Source organism: Erythrolamprus reginae, chromosome 8 (assembly GCF_031021105.1).
Source record: "Erythrolamprus reginae isolate rEryReg1 chromosome 8, rEryReg1.hap1, whole genome shotgun sequence".
Classification (NCBI taxonomy): domain Eukaryota; kingdom Metazoa; phylum Chordata; class Lepidosauria; order Squamata; family Dipsadidae; genus Erythrolamprus; species Erythrolamprus reginae.
Genome location: NC_091957.1, coordinates 40,651,806 through 40,668,706, shown reverse-complemented (window position 1 = coordinate 40,668,706; position 16,901 = coordinate 40,651,806). Strand labels below are relative to the sequence as shown.

General features: G+C 38.5%; 1 protein-coding gene across 1 annotated transcript in view; it reads right to left on the bottom strand.

The window, feature by feature from the left end:
• The window catches only part of LOC139170795 (endothelin receptor type B-like), a 41,716-nt gene extending 26,170 nt beyond the window's left edge, over positions 1-15,546 (bottom strand). Inside the window, exons 1-2 of the mRNA XM_070758306.1 lie at positions 15,471-15,546; positions 5,333-5,880 (exon numbers count right to left, since the gene is read on the bottom strand). Of these exons, the coding sequence (XP_070614407.1) occupies positions 5,333-5,824 (492 nt within the window). The 5' untranslated portion in view covers positions 5,825-5,880; positions 15,471-15,546. The remainder of the gene's footprint in view (positions 1-5,332; positions 5,881-15,470) is intronic.
• Positions 15,547-16,901: the final 1,355 nt, after the last annotated feature.

Below are 16,901 nucleotides of genomic sequence, written 5' to 3'. Positions count from 1 at the left end.
CATTGATCTCGCAATTTTACAAGGTCTGGCCTCTAATGATATGTATGTATGCGATTTTTAAACTGTTTTTTCTTAATCTTTTATGATGTTTTTAAATTTATTTTATATCCTGTTGTAAGCTGCCCAGAGTCCTTTAGGAGTTGGGCGGCATAGAAATAAAATAAATATTCTATTTCTTAAAAATTAATTAAAAAATGTAATTTAAAAAAAGAAATAAAAGAAATAAATAAAAACAAACAAACAAATAAATAAGTTAAAGAAGTTTGCTTTTCTACATAAGTACCACTCTTTGGACTCCTTGCCAAGTTGACTTCTGATTACAATCAAAGAAGATGATTGTGTAAAAAAAAAAAAAAATCCCAAACAGAAATATCTGAGAAGGAGAAGTAGGTGAAACAATAATGTTTCACAGATACTTTGGCCTGGAGGCCTCCAGTTTAGTCATATTTCACTGCCTTTATGACATCTGACTGATCACCCTCTGTCTCTTGAGCTACAGAACAATAGCTCTACTGTTCCCTCTGCTGCAATGCTCTACAAATTGGGATGGCGGTGGTGGTAGACTAATACTGTAGTAGGATATATGTTCCACATTTCTATTATGATGTTAGCAATGCTCTTTCACTTCTCCATATCCTCCTATCTTCTCTTCTTCTACGTGAATGTTTTCTGGTGTCGGTAGGACTGTATATTTCTTGAGTGACAGGAACACATTGTTTTCAGTACCCCACCAAAAGAATTGATTCAGCCCATAGAAATGATGCTAGCTACTCCATACAAAGAGAATATAATTAAAATGTACTATAGATGGCACATTACTCCTATAAAACTAGCGAAAGTAAATAAGAAATTGTCTCCCACCTGTTGGAAATGTCAAAAAGAACAAGGCACATACTTCTACTTGACATGATCGAAACATTTAAATATGTCAAAGGGTTAAATAAGGTTCAGGAGGGAAGTGTTTTTAATAGGAAAGTGAACACAAGAACAAGGGGACACAATCTGAAGTTAGTTGGGGGAAAGATCAAAAGCAACATGAGAAAATATTATTTTACTGAAAGAGTAGTAGATCCTTGGAACAAACGTCCAGCAGACGTGGTTGGTAAATCCACAGTAACTGAATTTAAACATGCCTGGGATAAACATAGATCCATCTGAAGATAAAATACAGAAAATAGTATAAGGGCAGACTAGATGGATCATGAGGTCTTTTTCTGCCATCAGTCTTTTTCTATGTTTCTATGTTATGGTGGCAATGTGAAAAATCGCAGGCTTATTGGAAAAAAATAGGAATTTGGCTAGACGAAATTCTTAACCTTAAATTAGATAAAACACCAGAATGCTTCCTTTTAGGTATTCTAAGACAGAATCTGAAAAAAAATCATATCTACTTAGTCATACACATCACTACAGCGGCCAGATTAGCATTTGCGCAATGATGGAAAAATGAAGATATATCTCAAGATGGGTTAATAATAGAAAAGATTAGAAGCTGTGCAGCAATGACTAAATTAACTCTGGAACTTAGAAATAACGAAGAATCTGTTTTTTTTATAACTGCTGGGACCCTTTCTACCGCTGGTTAGATAAAAAGAAAAGTCCGATCAATAACTGCTAAAAAAATATCAAATTGTATATATACAAAGATAACAGTCTTGTGTCTATATCATTCCAGTAAAGGATTGAAATAAGATATATGTAAAAACTAAACTTATCTTTTTTTTTCTGCTATTTTATACTCAACTTTATCTGTTACTTACTTATAATGAAATTTCTAGTTATACTATAATGGGATATGGAGAATATTTATAGCACAAACTTTTAATATAGATCTGCCATTCACCCGCCCGATTTTTACTATGCGTTTTGTTGTTACTGTACATTGTTCATTGTTATTTGTATGTTGTTATGTTTATTGCATATATTCTTGTAAATCAAATTCATTTAAAAAAAAGAAACCGTACCTTATCTTTCATAGTCATATTTGCTACTTTCATAGAATTACAGGGTTGGAAGGGACCTTGGAGGTTTTCTACTCAAACCCCTGCTCAAGGTAGGAGTCCTTATATCTGTGATGGTGAACCTATGGCGAGCCATAATGGAGGGCCCACAAGACTTTGCCATGTTTCAGCTCCAGTGCGCCAGTTGATTTTGGGCTTTGGGAAAGGATGTTTTGTCCCCCAACAGACAAACCACACTTCCAGTTTACCGTTGTGCTGTTTTTGGCACTCTGGAGGGTTCAGGGAATTTGAATTTATTAGATTTGTATGTCACCCCTCTCTGAAGACACGGGGCGGCTCACAACAAGACAGTAATACAATACAATACAAATCTAACGTTAAAATTTAAAATAAATTAAAATACATGTATAAAAACCCCTTATTAATTACACAGTCATGCACACTCGGTCCAGGTGATCAATATAGAGGTCAGAGAAAAAAGGGGGGAGGTTAATCCCCCCATGACTGGTGGCAGAGATGGGTCTTTAGCATTTTGCGGAAGGTGAGGAGGGTAGGGGCAGTTCGAATCTTCAGGGGGGATTGATTCCAGAGGGCCGGGGCCACCACAGAGAAGGCTCTTCCCCTGGGTCCCGCCAGATGACATTGTTTAGTCGATGAGACCCGGAGAAGGCCAACTCAGCTTCCTGAAATCCGGAGTGCAAAAACCAGCACAATGGGCAAACTGAAAGTGCATTTTCCAAACTTCAGATTTGCCTGTTGTGCTGTTTTTTGCACTCTGGAGCTTCAGGAAGCTTCCCTGAACCAACCGGAGTGCATAAAACAGCACAATGGCAAACCGGAAGTGCGTTTTCCCGAACTTCCGATTTATGCATTTAGGCATTTTTTTACATCTATCAAGTTTCAGAAATACCTGTGCACATGCATGGAGGGCAGCATGGGGTGTATATGTGTGCATCTTTGAGGGGGAGAGAAGGGGTGCGGGCAGTGAAGGGCTACCAAAAAGTTTTACTACCACACTGTGGGTGTGGCTTATGCAGGACGCCCTGCATTTTCTTTCAACATCTTTGTGAGAATTATCTATAGAATCTAGGCATCTAAGGCCTAGATAAATACAAAACACTCTTATTAGAGTACTAAACCTCCGACCTTTTGGACAGCGGACCTTGCCAGAAAATGCAAAAGTACAAAAGCATGTTTACATCCTGTATCAGAGATGAAGAAATCTATTTTTTAGGCCAAGAAACATTCATAAAGGCAGAACAACAACTTGATGGATTAATCTAGAGAGTTCCGAGGAACTATGATGAAATTGGATGCAAGACAACCCCATATATGGACAAATAAGTGGACAGGAAGAAGTGGGTGTAAACGAGACATAAAAATTCTATATAAGATGATTCTTGTAGTTAGATACTTTACCTTCTGAGGTTCACGGGTATTCTTCCCGTGACTACTCTTGGTCCCTGTATGATACTGTATGATCATGCTGGAATCTTTGTTATGTTTATGTTATGTTTGATATATGTTTCTATATTATATATCATGTTGTTAATAAAGATTTTTAGCTTTTAATTCTCTTGGTCTGGGGAATTTTTCTTACAATCTTTCCGTGCAAATTGGGTGCTCTGGGGTGGAGCTCCATTTTCGCTACCCCACTGCGTTCCCCCCTAGCACACCCACAAACCCCCTTTTGGCATGCGAACTAAAAAAGTTTCGCCATCACTGTCCTATACCATTTTGGAGAAACAGTTGTCCAATCGCTTCTTGGAGCACCTACAACATCTGGAGGCAAAATTTTTAATTGATTAATTGTTCTATCTACCAGGGAATTTTTCCTTAGTTTTAGGTTTTTATTTATTTATTTATTTATTAAATTTGTATGCCGCCCCTCTCCGTAGACTCGGTGCGGCTCACAGCAGTGATAGAAACAATGTACAATGCAAATCTAATAATACGAAGTTAAAAACCCATAATTTAAAAAACATGCACATAACACACCATACATAAATTATATAAGCCTGGGGAAGATATTTCAATTCCCCCATGCCTGACGGCAGAGGTGGGTTTTGAGAAGTTTACAAAAGGTTGGTTCTTTCACTGGTTAATTTCCTTCCATTGGTCCTTGTCCTGCCTTAGGTGCTTTAGAGCAGTGTTTCCCAACCTTGGCAACTTGAAGATATTTGGACTTCAACTCCCAGAATTCCCCAGCCAGCGAATGCTGGCTGGGGAATTCTGGGAGTTGAAGTCCAAATATCTTCAAGTTGCCAAGGCTGGGAAACACTGTTTTAGAGAACAGGTTGACACCACTCTTCTTTGTGGCAGCCCCTCAAATATTGGAACACTGCTATCGTGTCATCCTACAAAAAGATATTGATCAAATTGAACGGGTCCAAAGATGGGCCACAAAAATCGTGGAAGGTCTTAAGCATAAAACTTGTCAGGAAAGACTTCATGAACCCCATCTGTATAATCTGGAGGACAGAGGGGAAATGGGGGGGCACAATCAAAACATTTAAATATGTTAAAGGGTTAAATAAGGTTCAGGAGAGAAGTGTTTTTAATAGGAAAGTGAACACAAGAACAAGGGGGCACAATCTGAAGTTAGTTGGGGGAAAGATAAGAAGTAGCGTGAGAAAATATTATTCTACTGAAAAAGTATTAGATGCTTGGAACATACTTCCAGTAGACGTGGTTGGTAAATCCACAGTAACTGAATTTAAACATGCCCGGGATAAACATATATCCATCTAGATGGACCATGAGGTCTTTTTCTGCCATCAGTCTTCTATGTTTCTATGTTTTTATCCCCGAATCAATGTTCTTTTCCCTGTGACAATCCTTTAAGTAATGGAAAATGACTATTAGATATCCCCTAAGCCTTTTATTCACTAGGTTAGACATACACATACCTTTCTTTCTGTTGGACTGTACTATTTCAAATTATAGGTCACAGAAGCAGCAGAACTTGCCAGATTAGATGGCCACTTCTCTATCAAGGACCATAAGCGTCCCTTATATTCAGATAAATTTTCAACTGCCTTTATAATAAGTGATCAACTTCTGGCTGTTGAGCTACAGAACAATAACTAACAATCATGTGACATCAGGGATTAGATTGGGAATTTTCTGTAGCTACTACATGTATGGTACCAATTTCTATGGACTCTTCCTGGCTGCATTCCAAGCAGATGGATCTATTTACATCATGCATGTGCTACCATTACAAACTTTATATTTGAGCATATGTTGACTTCATCTCATTGATCAATCATGTGGAGCTGTCTTAGAAAAGAAGCATGTCCTAGCAACGTGATAAACCCAGTTGAATAGCAATGTTAAATTATAAGTAGATGAATAAAATAAATAAATACCTTATACACATTTACAGGCAAAGCAATGATGATGTAGAAGAGGTCTCCAAGAGCAAGGCTGGCAATGAGGACATTGGGCCCATTTCTCATGCACTTATTTTTATAGATGATCCTTAGCAGGGTGGAATTTCCAATGATGCCCACTATGAAGATAGTACAAGAGACAAATGTGTTGATGTACTTGAAGGCACCCCGAATTTCAGTTGGCTTCGTACATATGACTGGTACAGGAGCTTGTGGGATGGAATCTCCAGAAAAGTCCTTTGACTTGTTGGAGGGGACTCTATGATCTGGGAAGATATCTGCTGGGATAATTTTGAAAGCTGTATCTTCTCCCAGAATCTCCAAAGATATGGTGCTGTCTTTGAAGCTGTTGGCCGTCTGGCTAGTGACACCCAAGATCAAGCAGGAGGCCAACACTAGAGCGGTGAGATGTCTACCCATCGGGAAGCCAAGGTCAAAGATCCACACAGTTTTGTGTGCGTTGAGCATTGCAGAGTTAGCAATGTCTCCTAAGATGTCATCTGCAGGTGGAAGATACAAAGAATCTAGATAACAAGAGAGAAAATAAAAAAGTGATATTAATATAAGCATAATTTTCTTCTCATTTGATTTTTGTTCATAGAGGATAAGGATAAGCGGCCCATACAACCCATGAGTCTTATTGTTCCATCCCAGCCAAGAACCTAATAAAACACACAGTTTGGTCAAAGTTATTTTAATCAATAACTGTCTTAGTAGAGGTCTCTCTCACACACACACACAAACAAACGTAAAGGCAGTCTTTTCTTGCAAGAGCCCAACTGTTAATTAATTGTCATTAATAGTTGGCATAAGTTCAGAAAGTGTTAAATCATAGAATAGCAATTGTCTTTGATAGTTCACAAAGTTTGGCAAAATGCCTAGAAGTTGTCTTCAATAAACAAACCAAAGCAGATAAGCAGAGCAGAGATTTTCAAATGTTGTTTCCTGCAGAGATTCAGCTACCTCTGCTTTCCTTACGTAGACTGAAGGAGTGGCCAGTGAGCCCCAAATTTTACTCCTGCCTTTTGGCAGCTCTGCAATATTGCAGGCTAACTCACTGTTCACTCTAGGACAGGGATGGCGAACCTTTTTTGGTTCACGTGCCAAAAGGGTGTGTGTGGATGTGCTAGTAGGCGTGCCCATGCTCACACCTCTTCCCTCCCCCACATTCATGTGCACTCCCATGCTGACCCTGCGCATGCGCACAATCTCTCCCTTTCCTACACATGCACACAGACCTCATTGAAGTCTGGGATGTGAAAGAATGGCCAAATGGCCAAACCAGATGTTCAGAAAAATGGACTTCTGGTTTGCCTGTTGTGCTGTTTTTTGCATTCCAGAGGGTTCAGGGAAGTTTTCTGAAACCCTGGAGTGCAAAAAACAGCCCAACAGACAAACCAGAAGTTCAGAAAACACACTTCTGGCTTGCCTGTTATGCTGTTTCTTGCACTCCAGGGTTTCAGTGAGCTGGGGTGGCACAGTGGGTAGAGTGCAGTAATGCAGACCAATTTAAACCGTTAATGTTAACTGAATTTTTTTTTAATGGTTTCATTTCTTTACTGTTTTCTTGCTGCTGCTCTCGTCACTATCTTTTCTTATCTTTGCATTCCTCTTCTTTCTCCTTTGTCTTCAGATTCTTTCCTTTCTATTTCTTTTTCTTTTCCTCCCTGGCTTTGAGGATCTACACCCAAGCTGCTCTCTCCTTCCTTTTTAAAATATTGCACAATAAAATGATCTGCCTTTTCAAACATGTTGATTTGTATTTTTTTCCCCTTCCATGTTATTAAAAGTCCCTCTGGTATTAACCACCTGTCTCATTAGTTTAGCAGTTAAGTAGTGAAAATCTCATCTTTTTTCTCTGATTCTCTTGGGCATCTTTTTTAAAATTATTATTTCTTTCCCCTTGTAGATTATATGTTCATTTCTCGTACTTTTGTAAATTTCATCTCTGACCGCTTTTTTCGTGAATCTTACATGAACTTCCCTTGGAAGTCTGTGCCTTTTTGCATAATTTGTCTGATTTCTGTAGACTTTGTCTAAATGATTCTTCACTCCTTCATCTATTTGGAGAGTTTTTGTTAACAATTCAACCATTTTGTTGAATAAATCTTCCTCCGTCGTTTCTGGCATGTTTTGAAAGCATAAATAAAAAGAAGATTTCTCCATTTCCAATATAAAAATGGCGTCTTCCAATTCTTTATTGGCCGCTCTATGCCTCCCTTCTGCTTCATCTATTTTATCTTCTGTCTTTCCCATATTTAATTCAACATTTTTGATTCTTTGTTCATGGTTAGTAATTACTTCTTGTATATTTTCCATTCTTAGTCCCTCGATCTTTCCTGACATTCTTTCAAAATTCTGTTTGTTTCTTCTTGATTCTGTTTCATCGTTTCTTGCATTGCCATAGTTGCTTCCTGGCTCCTGACCATGAATTCCTGAATCATCTCTAGTGATTCATGTATAGATTGTAATGTTGGTATTTGACCTTGTTTGCCTGTTGAAGCCATTTCTGTACTCCTTTTAGTTCCGGACGTAGATGGAGTCCCAGGTGTTGTCTTCGTCAAACTTTTTGTAAATGTTGTTGACATATTCACCACTGTTAAAAAGTAACTCCAAATTCTCATTCACTCTTTATGTCTACCCTAAAAGAATTAATCTTGATATTTTAAATACTTTAAAATAACAATTATTTCAAATATTTCAGTTAATCAATTAATAAATAAATAAATAAATAGAATAACTACCAGATGTTCAGTTATATAATTAATTGTAACTATTCTTAAATTATTTCTGAAATTCTTATAGCTACTAATAATCAATCTCTATGTATACTATGGTTATTCAATAAGTATCCTAAATAAATAAATCTATATCTAAATAATATTAAAATAAAGATTCAATAGTTAATATGTATTTCTAAGTAAGACACAATCATTCAATTCCTATATCTGATAATTGATATTAAATCAAAGAAGATAAATTATAATCCTTATAAAATTTGTTTAGCAAGATTAAATATGTTATCTATTCAAATAAAGTAGTTAGAGTAAATATATTTTAAGACAGGAGTTGAAAATAAACCATGAGACAAGTAGCAAATAGGTTAGAGTATTAAGTCACCAAAGAGAAAAGAGAGGGGGGGAAAAGAGAAAAGAAGAGGGGGGGGAAGAGAAAAGAAGAGGGGAAAAAGCCACAATATCAATATCACTTATATAAACATTCAGCTCTTCGTATCACCTCTAGCTGGGAAGATCAATCTCTTTTTACATTTCTTTCAATTTACAAAGAGAAGAAAGAAAAAGAGAAAAAAATGGTTGTCTTTGAAGTTCGTGTGTTTTTTTCTTAAGTCTTAAATCTTAAATCAGCCCAAAATCCAGTAATCAGCAATCCACAATTGGCAATTGATAATTAATAGCTAGTAGTCAGTCCTCAATAGTCAATAATCCAAAAATCCAATTCAGCCAAACATAGGATAGAGAAAACCTTCCATCCAAATACACACTGAGCGGTAGCGTGGTCTCCTCAATGGCCGGTGAAAACAGCAATACTATATTCCACCAACTTTCCTGAATCTCCAATCTCTGATCTCCAATCTCCACACACCACCACCATTCTGTTTTCACCATCAGCTCGCCGTCTCCTCTATTTTTCAATCATGATCACCAGTCCTCCATTCATCTTCTTAATCTCCATCTACTTGTGCTGGCCTTTTGCTCAGAATCACTCACACTCCGCCATCAACTTCCGCCACCAATTTTCACTCGCTGTTTACAATCTGCTCCCGTCCACTCGCTTGCCACCTGGTTCAATCAGGAGACTCACTTTTGTGGCTTCTTTTCTCTGAATTTTTGCACTAGGATTCTTATGGGTTAGAGATTTAGCTGTTAAAGTCAACTCCATTGGTGTTTGCCGCTTCACTCTTTCTCCCCTTCCCAGCTGTCAATTCAGTGCAGCATGTCTTTGGACTGAAAGAAGCCTTGGGTGTTTTTCCCATCCGATTACAGGGATTCCACTTATCCCAGCAGGGGTTTGCACCTCCACCCGCTGCCCTAAGCTTTCCCTTTTATTTAGCTCTTCTCTCCAAGGAGCTGCGTTACCGATTATATGGTTTCAAAATGGAAAATCTCGGGCAGCTGTTAGACTTCACACCACATCACCATGGCGCCACCCCGGAAGTCCACAAATAAATAAACGTTTATTCAGGAAGTTCAGAAAATGCACTTCCAGTTCGCCCATTGGATGGTTTTTTTGCACTTTGGAGAGTTCAGGGAAGCTTCCTAAATAAATAAATGTTTATTCAGGAAGCTTCCCTGAGCTCTCCGGAGTGCAAAAAAAACACTCAACAGGCAAACTGGAAGTGCATTTTCTGAACTTCCGGTTTGTCCATTGGGTGTTTTTTTTGCACTCCGAGGCTTCAGGAAAGCTTCTGTGAAGCATCTGGAGGGGGAAACAGCATTTCCCAAGGCCAAAACTCACCTGGCCAGTACACGCATGTGGCTGGAGTTGACATAGGGCAATGTCTCACATGCCCTCTGATATGGCTTTGCGTGCCACCTGTGGGACACATGACATAGGTTCACTATCACAGCTCTAGGACTTTAATTCTGAGTGACTCAGGGTTGGTTGACTCAACATTCCAGCCTTCTGAGGTTAGTAAAGTGAGGACTCAGATTGTTGGGGGCAATATCTGATTCTGTAAACAGCTTAGAGAGGGCTGTAAAGCACTGTGAAGTAGTAGATACAGGGGTGGACAAAACAATGGAAACACTTGACTTTTTGGCATGATAATGTTTGAACATGTTCAAATCAATCAAAACTTGACATATTTTAATGTTTTTTAAAATTCTGTTATTTCATATATTTTTAAACTATCGGGTTTTTTTTACAGAAATTTAAGGAAATTGGTTATAACCTTCTAGAAATGGCAGACCTCTCAGACTTTCAAAGAGGCCAAATTGTTGGTGCTCGAATGGCAGGCACTAGTGTAACAGAAAGTGCCCAAATGTTTGGCGTTTCAAGAGGTCATGTCTCAAAAGTAATGACTGCTTTTGAAAGAGAAGGGAACATTTTTTCAGCCAAGTTCAGGTCTGGTCGAAAGTTGAAGCGAATTGTTAGAGCGGATCACAAGACTGCAGCTCCTAAAATCACTGCAGAGCTCAATAGACATGTACAGAACCCAGTTTCTACAAAAAACTGTTCGAAGGGAGCTTCACAAATCTGGATTCCACGGAGGAGCTGCAAGGGGTTTCCATTTTTTTGTCCACCCCCTGTAATTTTAAGTGCTATTGCTATAGAAGAGCTGTGGTGGTTAGAATGCAGTATTGTAGGCTAACTCTGCCCACAGCCAGGAGTTCAATTCTGACCGGCTCAAGGTTGACTCAGCCTTTTATCCTCCCAAGCTCAGTAAAATGAGGACTCAGATTGTTGGAGGCAAAATGCTGGCTCTTTAAACCTCAGAGAGAGGGCTGTGAAGTGATATGTAAGTGCTAAATGCTGTTGCTATTTCAAGTCTCATTGGCCACAGTCAGCATGTCTGACTGTGAAGGGCTTATAAAAATTGTACTGTGTATGGGATATTAAGTTCCCAATTCATAATATCTAGTTGGGTTTGGTTAAGACATGATATCATCAAAATACAGTGATACTTTGTCTTACAAACTTAATTGGTTCCAGGACGAGGTTCTTAAGGTGAAAAGTTTGTAAGACGAAACAATGTTTTCCATAGGAATCAATGGAAAAGTGATTAATGTGTGCAAGCCCAAAATTCACCCCTTTTGCCAGCCAAAGCGCCCATTTTTGCACTGCTGGGATTCCCCTGAGGCTCCCCTCTATGGGAAACCCCAACTCTGGACTTCTGTGTTTTTGCGATGCTGCAGGGGAATCTCAGCATCACAAAAACGAGTGCATCGCTGGCAACAGAAGTCCGGAGGTGGGGTTTCCCAGCAAAGGGAGCATCAGTGAAATTGTAGCATCGCAAAAAACCCAAAGTCCTCGAAACCCCACCTCCGGACCTCTGTGTTTTTGCGATGCTGCAATTTCACTGAGGCTCCCATCACTGGAAACCCCACCTCCGGACTTCCGTTGCCAGCGACGCACTCATTTTTGCGATGCTGGGATTCCCCTGCAGCATCACAAAAACACGGAAGTCCAGAGGTGGTGTTTCCCATGGAGGGGAGCTTCAGGGAAATCCCAGCCGTGCAAAAATGGGCGCTTTGCTGGCAACGAAAGTCTGGAGGCGGGGCATCCCGGTGGCAGCGGTGGGTTTGTAAGGTGAAAATAGTTTGTAAGAAGAGGCAAAAAAATCTTAAACCCCGGGTTTGTATCTCGAAAAGTTTGTATGACGAGGCATTTGTAAAACAAGGTATCACTGTATGTTGAAGTTAATTCAGAATGTGGGAGGCCAAAATGAGGAATAGTGTTTCAGTTGTTAGAATGAAGAAACATATTTCAGCTAAAAATGACATCATTGGGACTTTAAATTTTATCTGGACAGTAAATTAAATTAAATTACATTTCAGTTCTATCCACATAATTTCTGATTTATACTAACAGCTTAGTGGATTACAAATGACTGAATCTGTTATCTAATATGTTATTTCTTGTTTGGTGCAAATGTGGAGTAAATTTTTAAACATGTTTTAAAGATATTTCCCCACCTATATACACATATATAAATATACACATAGACACACAATTCAAGGTGGCTGACATATCCAACACACCTTCCTTTTCCTATTTTCCCTACAACAGACCTGTGAGGTGTGTTGGGCTGAGAGAGATTGACTGGCCTAAATTTACCCATCTGGCTTTCATACCTAAGGGCAGGATTAGTTTAGTTTAGGTTAGTTTAATCAGATTTGTATGCCGCCCATCTCCGCAGACTCGGGGCGGCTCACAGCAACAGCAATACAAGACAAATCCAATATTAAATTAATTTTAAGAACACCACAAGTTAAAAACCAATCATACACACTAGCATACCATACATAAATTTTATAAGCCTAGGGGGAAGGAACATGTCAATTCCCCCATGCCTGATGACAGAGGTGGGTTTTAAGGAGCTTACGAAAGGCTAGGAGGGTGGGGGCAACTCTGATATCTGGGGGGAGTTGATTCCAAAGGGTCAGGGCCGCCACAGAGAAGGCTCTTCCCCTGGGTCCCGCCAAACGACATTGTTTAGTTGACGGGACCCGGAGAAGGCCAACTCTGTGGGACCTAACTGGTCGCTGGGATTCGTGCGGCAGAAGGCGGTCCCGGAGATATTCTGGTCCGGTGCCATGAAGGGCTTTATAGGTCATAACCAACACTTTGAATTGTGACCGGAAACTGATCGGCAACCAATGCAGACTGCGGAGTGTTGGTGTGACATGGGCAAATTTAGGAAAGCCCATGATAGCTCTCGCAGCTGCATTCCCAGTCACCTGGTTTTAGACCAGCACCTTAATTACTGCACCAAACTGGCTCTCAATTGCTAAATAAAAGGCAAAGTAGTTCTTTTGAAACCAGTAAGCTGCTTGGAAATTGAAATTAATTATGATTGCTTAATAATATAGAATTTCCTTATATAATTCCTTCTGAATAAAATGATTGCTGTACAATTTTTAAAGACTTGTATAGTGCTTCATAGTGCTTTTACAGCCCTCTCTAAGCAGTTTACAGAATCAGCATATTGCCCTCAACAATTTGGGTCCTCATTTTACCCACCTTGGAAGATTGGAAGGCTGAGTCAACCTTGAGTCAGTGGTGAGATTTGAACTGCTGAACTACAGCTAGCAATTAGCTGAAATAGCCTGCAGTGCTGCCCTCGAACCATTACGTCACCCTGGCTCTTATCTTTCTTATTATATTTACAAAACTTTTAAAAAACAGATCCTGGCTCACAACTCTAATTTAATTGCAAGGTTAACAAATAATGAAAAGGAAAGAACTTCAGGATGAAAGTAATAATGAAAAAAAAGTGTCTTAAAACATCAGTCAGTGAAAATTTCATATGCAAGAATGGCTGTCGGGCTGTGAGCCATCAAAACCTACGTCTCAGGAATATTTTTTTTTTTAGATTTTAAGAACTACAAACTTTTCATCACTTGACAAATCACCAAATCAAATAGGAAACCATTAAAATACATATAAATCATAATAGTTTAAGTTCATGACACTGAAACATTAACATAATAAAATGAAACTTTTATTGAAATATTCCTGAATCAATAAATAGAGCCATCTGACTTCTATAGTTTAATAGTTCTCAGATGAATTTGGTGTCTCTGATGGTGATTCCTGTGTCTCCTATAACTTCCCCATCCTGGACAAGTTGTTTGGTAGTTGGCTTCCAGGTTCCATAACTTGAAAGATTTGCACCTATCTGTTTATTGCTTGTAAAAAAAAATTTTCTGAACGCCATCACTCTACTAAACAAATAAGTCCCTCAACACTGTTAGACTTTCTACTAAATCTGCACTTCTATTCTACTAGTTTTTCTCATCATTCCTATCACCCATTTCCTCCCATGTTGACTGTATGACTGTAACTTGTTGCTTATATCCTAAGATTTTTATTAATATTGCTTCTTCATTGTGCTTATTTGACCCCTATGACAATCATTAAGTGTCGTACCACATGATTCTTGACAAATGTATATTTTATTTTATGTACGCTGAGAGCATATGCACCAAGACAAATTCCTTGTGTGTCCAATCACACTTGGCCAATAAAATTCTATTCTATTCTATTCTATTCTATTCTATTCTATTCTATTCTAAATATAGGATCCAGCTCTCACCCATCTGTATTCCCCAACTGTTTAAACCTAGCTTTCACAGAATATACCTCAAAAATGTAAGATGAAGAAAGAACTTCTTCAGAACTGCAGAAAAAACAATTTCTGCCAAGCTGCCTTCCATTGAGGACCTGTATATTGCATGAATCAAAAAGAGGGCAGTGAAAATATCTACTGTCAAACTATCCACTAAGGTTGCATTACTATTACTATTAGTTTTCTCATTGTTCCTATCAACCATTTCCTCCCATTTATGATTTTATGACTGTAACTTGTTGCTTGTATCCTTAACATTATTATTAATATTGATTGTTTCCTGATTGCGTATTTGACGCCCATTACATCATTAAGTATTGTAACTCATGATTCTTGACAAATATATATTTTGTTTCATGTACATTGAAGGCATATGCACCAATGACAAATTCCACACTCGACAATCACACTTGGCCAATAAAGAATTCTATCTATCTAACTTGAAATCAATGCAATTTACAAAGAAGCATCCCCACAATTCAATGTTTCTCAATGTTTGTGAGTTGAAGATGCATGGACTTTAATGCCCGTAAATTCTTCAGCCCACCCAGTGGCTGGAGAATTCTGTCTGTTAAAAGTCCAAACATTATGACTTCAGTAACTGAGTTGTCGAAGCATGGAACTCATTACCGGACTCCATAGTGTCATCCCCAAACCCCCAACACTTTACCCTTAGATTATCTACAGTTGACCTATCCAGATTCCTAAGAGGTCTGTAAGGGGCGAGTACAAGTGCACTAGAGTGCCTTCCGTCCCCTGTCCTATTGCTGTCCTATATCTCCTATACCTTTCTTCTATTCCTATATCTCTTCTTCTATTCTTCCATTAATATGTTCTATTACTATATCTTCTTTTCTATTCTTTCTTAGATCTATTTTAATATGAGTATCTCCTTTATAAACTTCATCATGTATTTTACTATATGTATATAGATATATACCCACTAAAACCCTCATTGTGTATTGGACAAAATAAATAAATAAAACAAATAAATAAATTTTGAAGTTGCCAATGTTGAAAAACACTGCTCCAGTCATTTTCTCCAGATTCATCTCCTCTATCGCTTCCTTTCTTCCTTTAATTCTCAACAACTTCCCCCCACTATTTTAAAAATAGTGATTTCTAAACAATCCCTGTTGTACACATACTCCACATATCAGCAAAACACTGACCACCAAAACACATATCCAAAATAAATAACCATTTGTCATCATCATCTTGCATGCATTTGAACCATAGTGATATTCCATCTTCTAGCCTGATGCATACAACTTGTTTATGTTCAAATTCCCATTTTCCTACCTTGGCTGACTGGTCAAAGGAAGAAATAATCCTTGTGTTGTGCTTCTACACTCCAGGTTTCCCTTTCACCAAAATTAGTTCTTTGTTGCGGCTTGCTGGTTAGAACCAAGTCTTCCCTAAATCTGGTGCCACGAAGAAGGTGCAGCTGGAGATGCTAATTTCAGTTTGCTGAAATCATCCTCCAAGGTCTTATTTAGGGGCGACAGCCAATAACACGAGACCAAAGAGCAGAGGAAATTGGATGGGTAAGTTTTGTCATGTGGGAGGAGGAGAACAGAAACAACTTGTATGCTTCAGGCAAGGGGAAAGTGGAGGAGGGGGGGCAATTTTGGTCAGAGGAATCGCATGTTCAAGAAGCAGATCCCAAAATGCAAGCTCATCTAATTTTTCAGCAATGAATTATCGATACATGTTTTGTTTCTCAAGGTTTCAGTTGGGATCTTTGTTATTTTTGTCTTCTGATAAAAGAGCCAGGATTATTTTGCTCATCAGATAATCTTCCTCTGTTTTTCCTTCTTTCTTTCTCTCTCCTTATCCCCCCCCCCAAGCTTCCTTCTTTCTCTGGTGTACAGTGTTCCCTCACTTTTCACGGGGGATGGGTTCCGAGACCGCCCGCGAAAGTCGAATTTCCGCGAAGTAGAGATGCGGAAGTAAATACACTATTTTTGGCTATGAACAGTATCCCAAGCCTTCCCTTAACACTTTAAACCCCTAAACTGCAATTTCTCATTCCCTTAGCAACCATTTAGATTATTACTCACCATGTTTATTTATTAAAGTTTATTAAAATAAGTATTTATTAAAGGCGGACGAAAGTTTGGCGATGACGTATGATGTCATCGAGGGGGAAAAACCATGGTATAGGGAAAAACCAGCAAAGTATTTTTTTATTAATATTTTTGAAAAACCGTGGTACAGCCGTTTCGCGAAGTTCGAACCCGCAAAAATCGAGGGACCACTGTATAGTGTTAACCCCAATTTCGACTTTCAATGGGAAACAATGTTGAAAAAAACAAGTCAAACCAATGAGGACAATGGACATAAAATCCTGCCACTAAACATTTCTTACAAGGAGGAGTGTAAAACAGTGCTAAATGGGGATATGGGGAGAAAAGCAGGATGGGTGCTTCTCACCAACATTTTCACCCACATGAAATGGAGAGAAAGTAGCTTGTATTTTAGAAAAGGGTGTACCTGTCAATTTCAGGTTTCCAGTTTGGCACATCAAGTTTTACTTGTAAATTCTTTCTGCAAATATTTTTTTTTTTGGGGTAAAATATTTTATTGATTTTCAAAAGAAAGACATACATAACAAACACCACATGTAACATTTAGTGGAGCTACAGTCGCTCCGCTCAAAATAGAAGTCATCATTGTAATAAGGGGGAAAAAAGAATATTAAAATCATTTTGTTATACTACATCATCTATA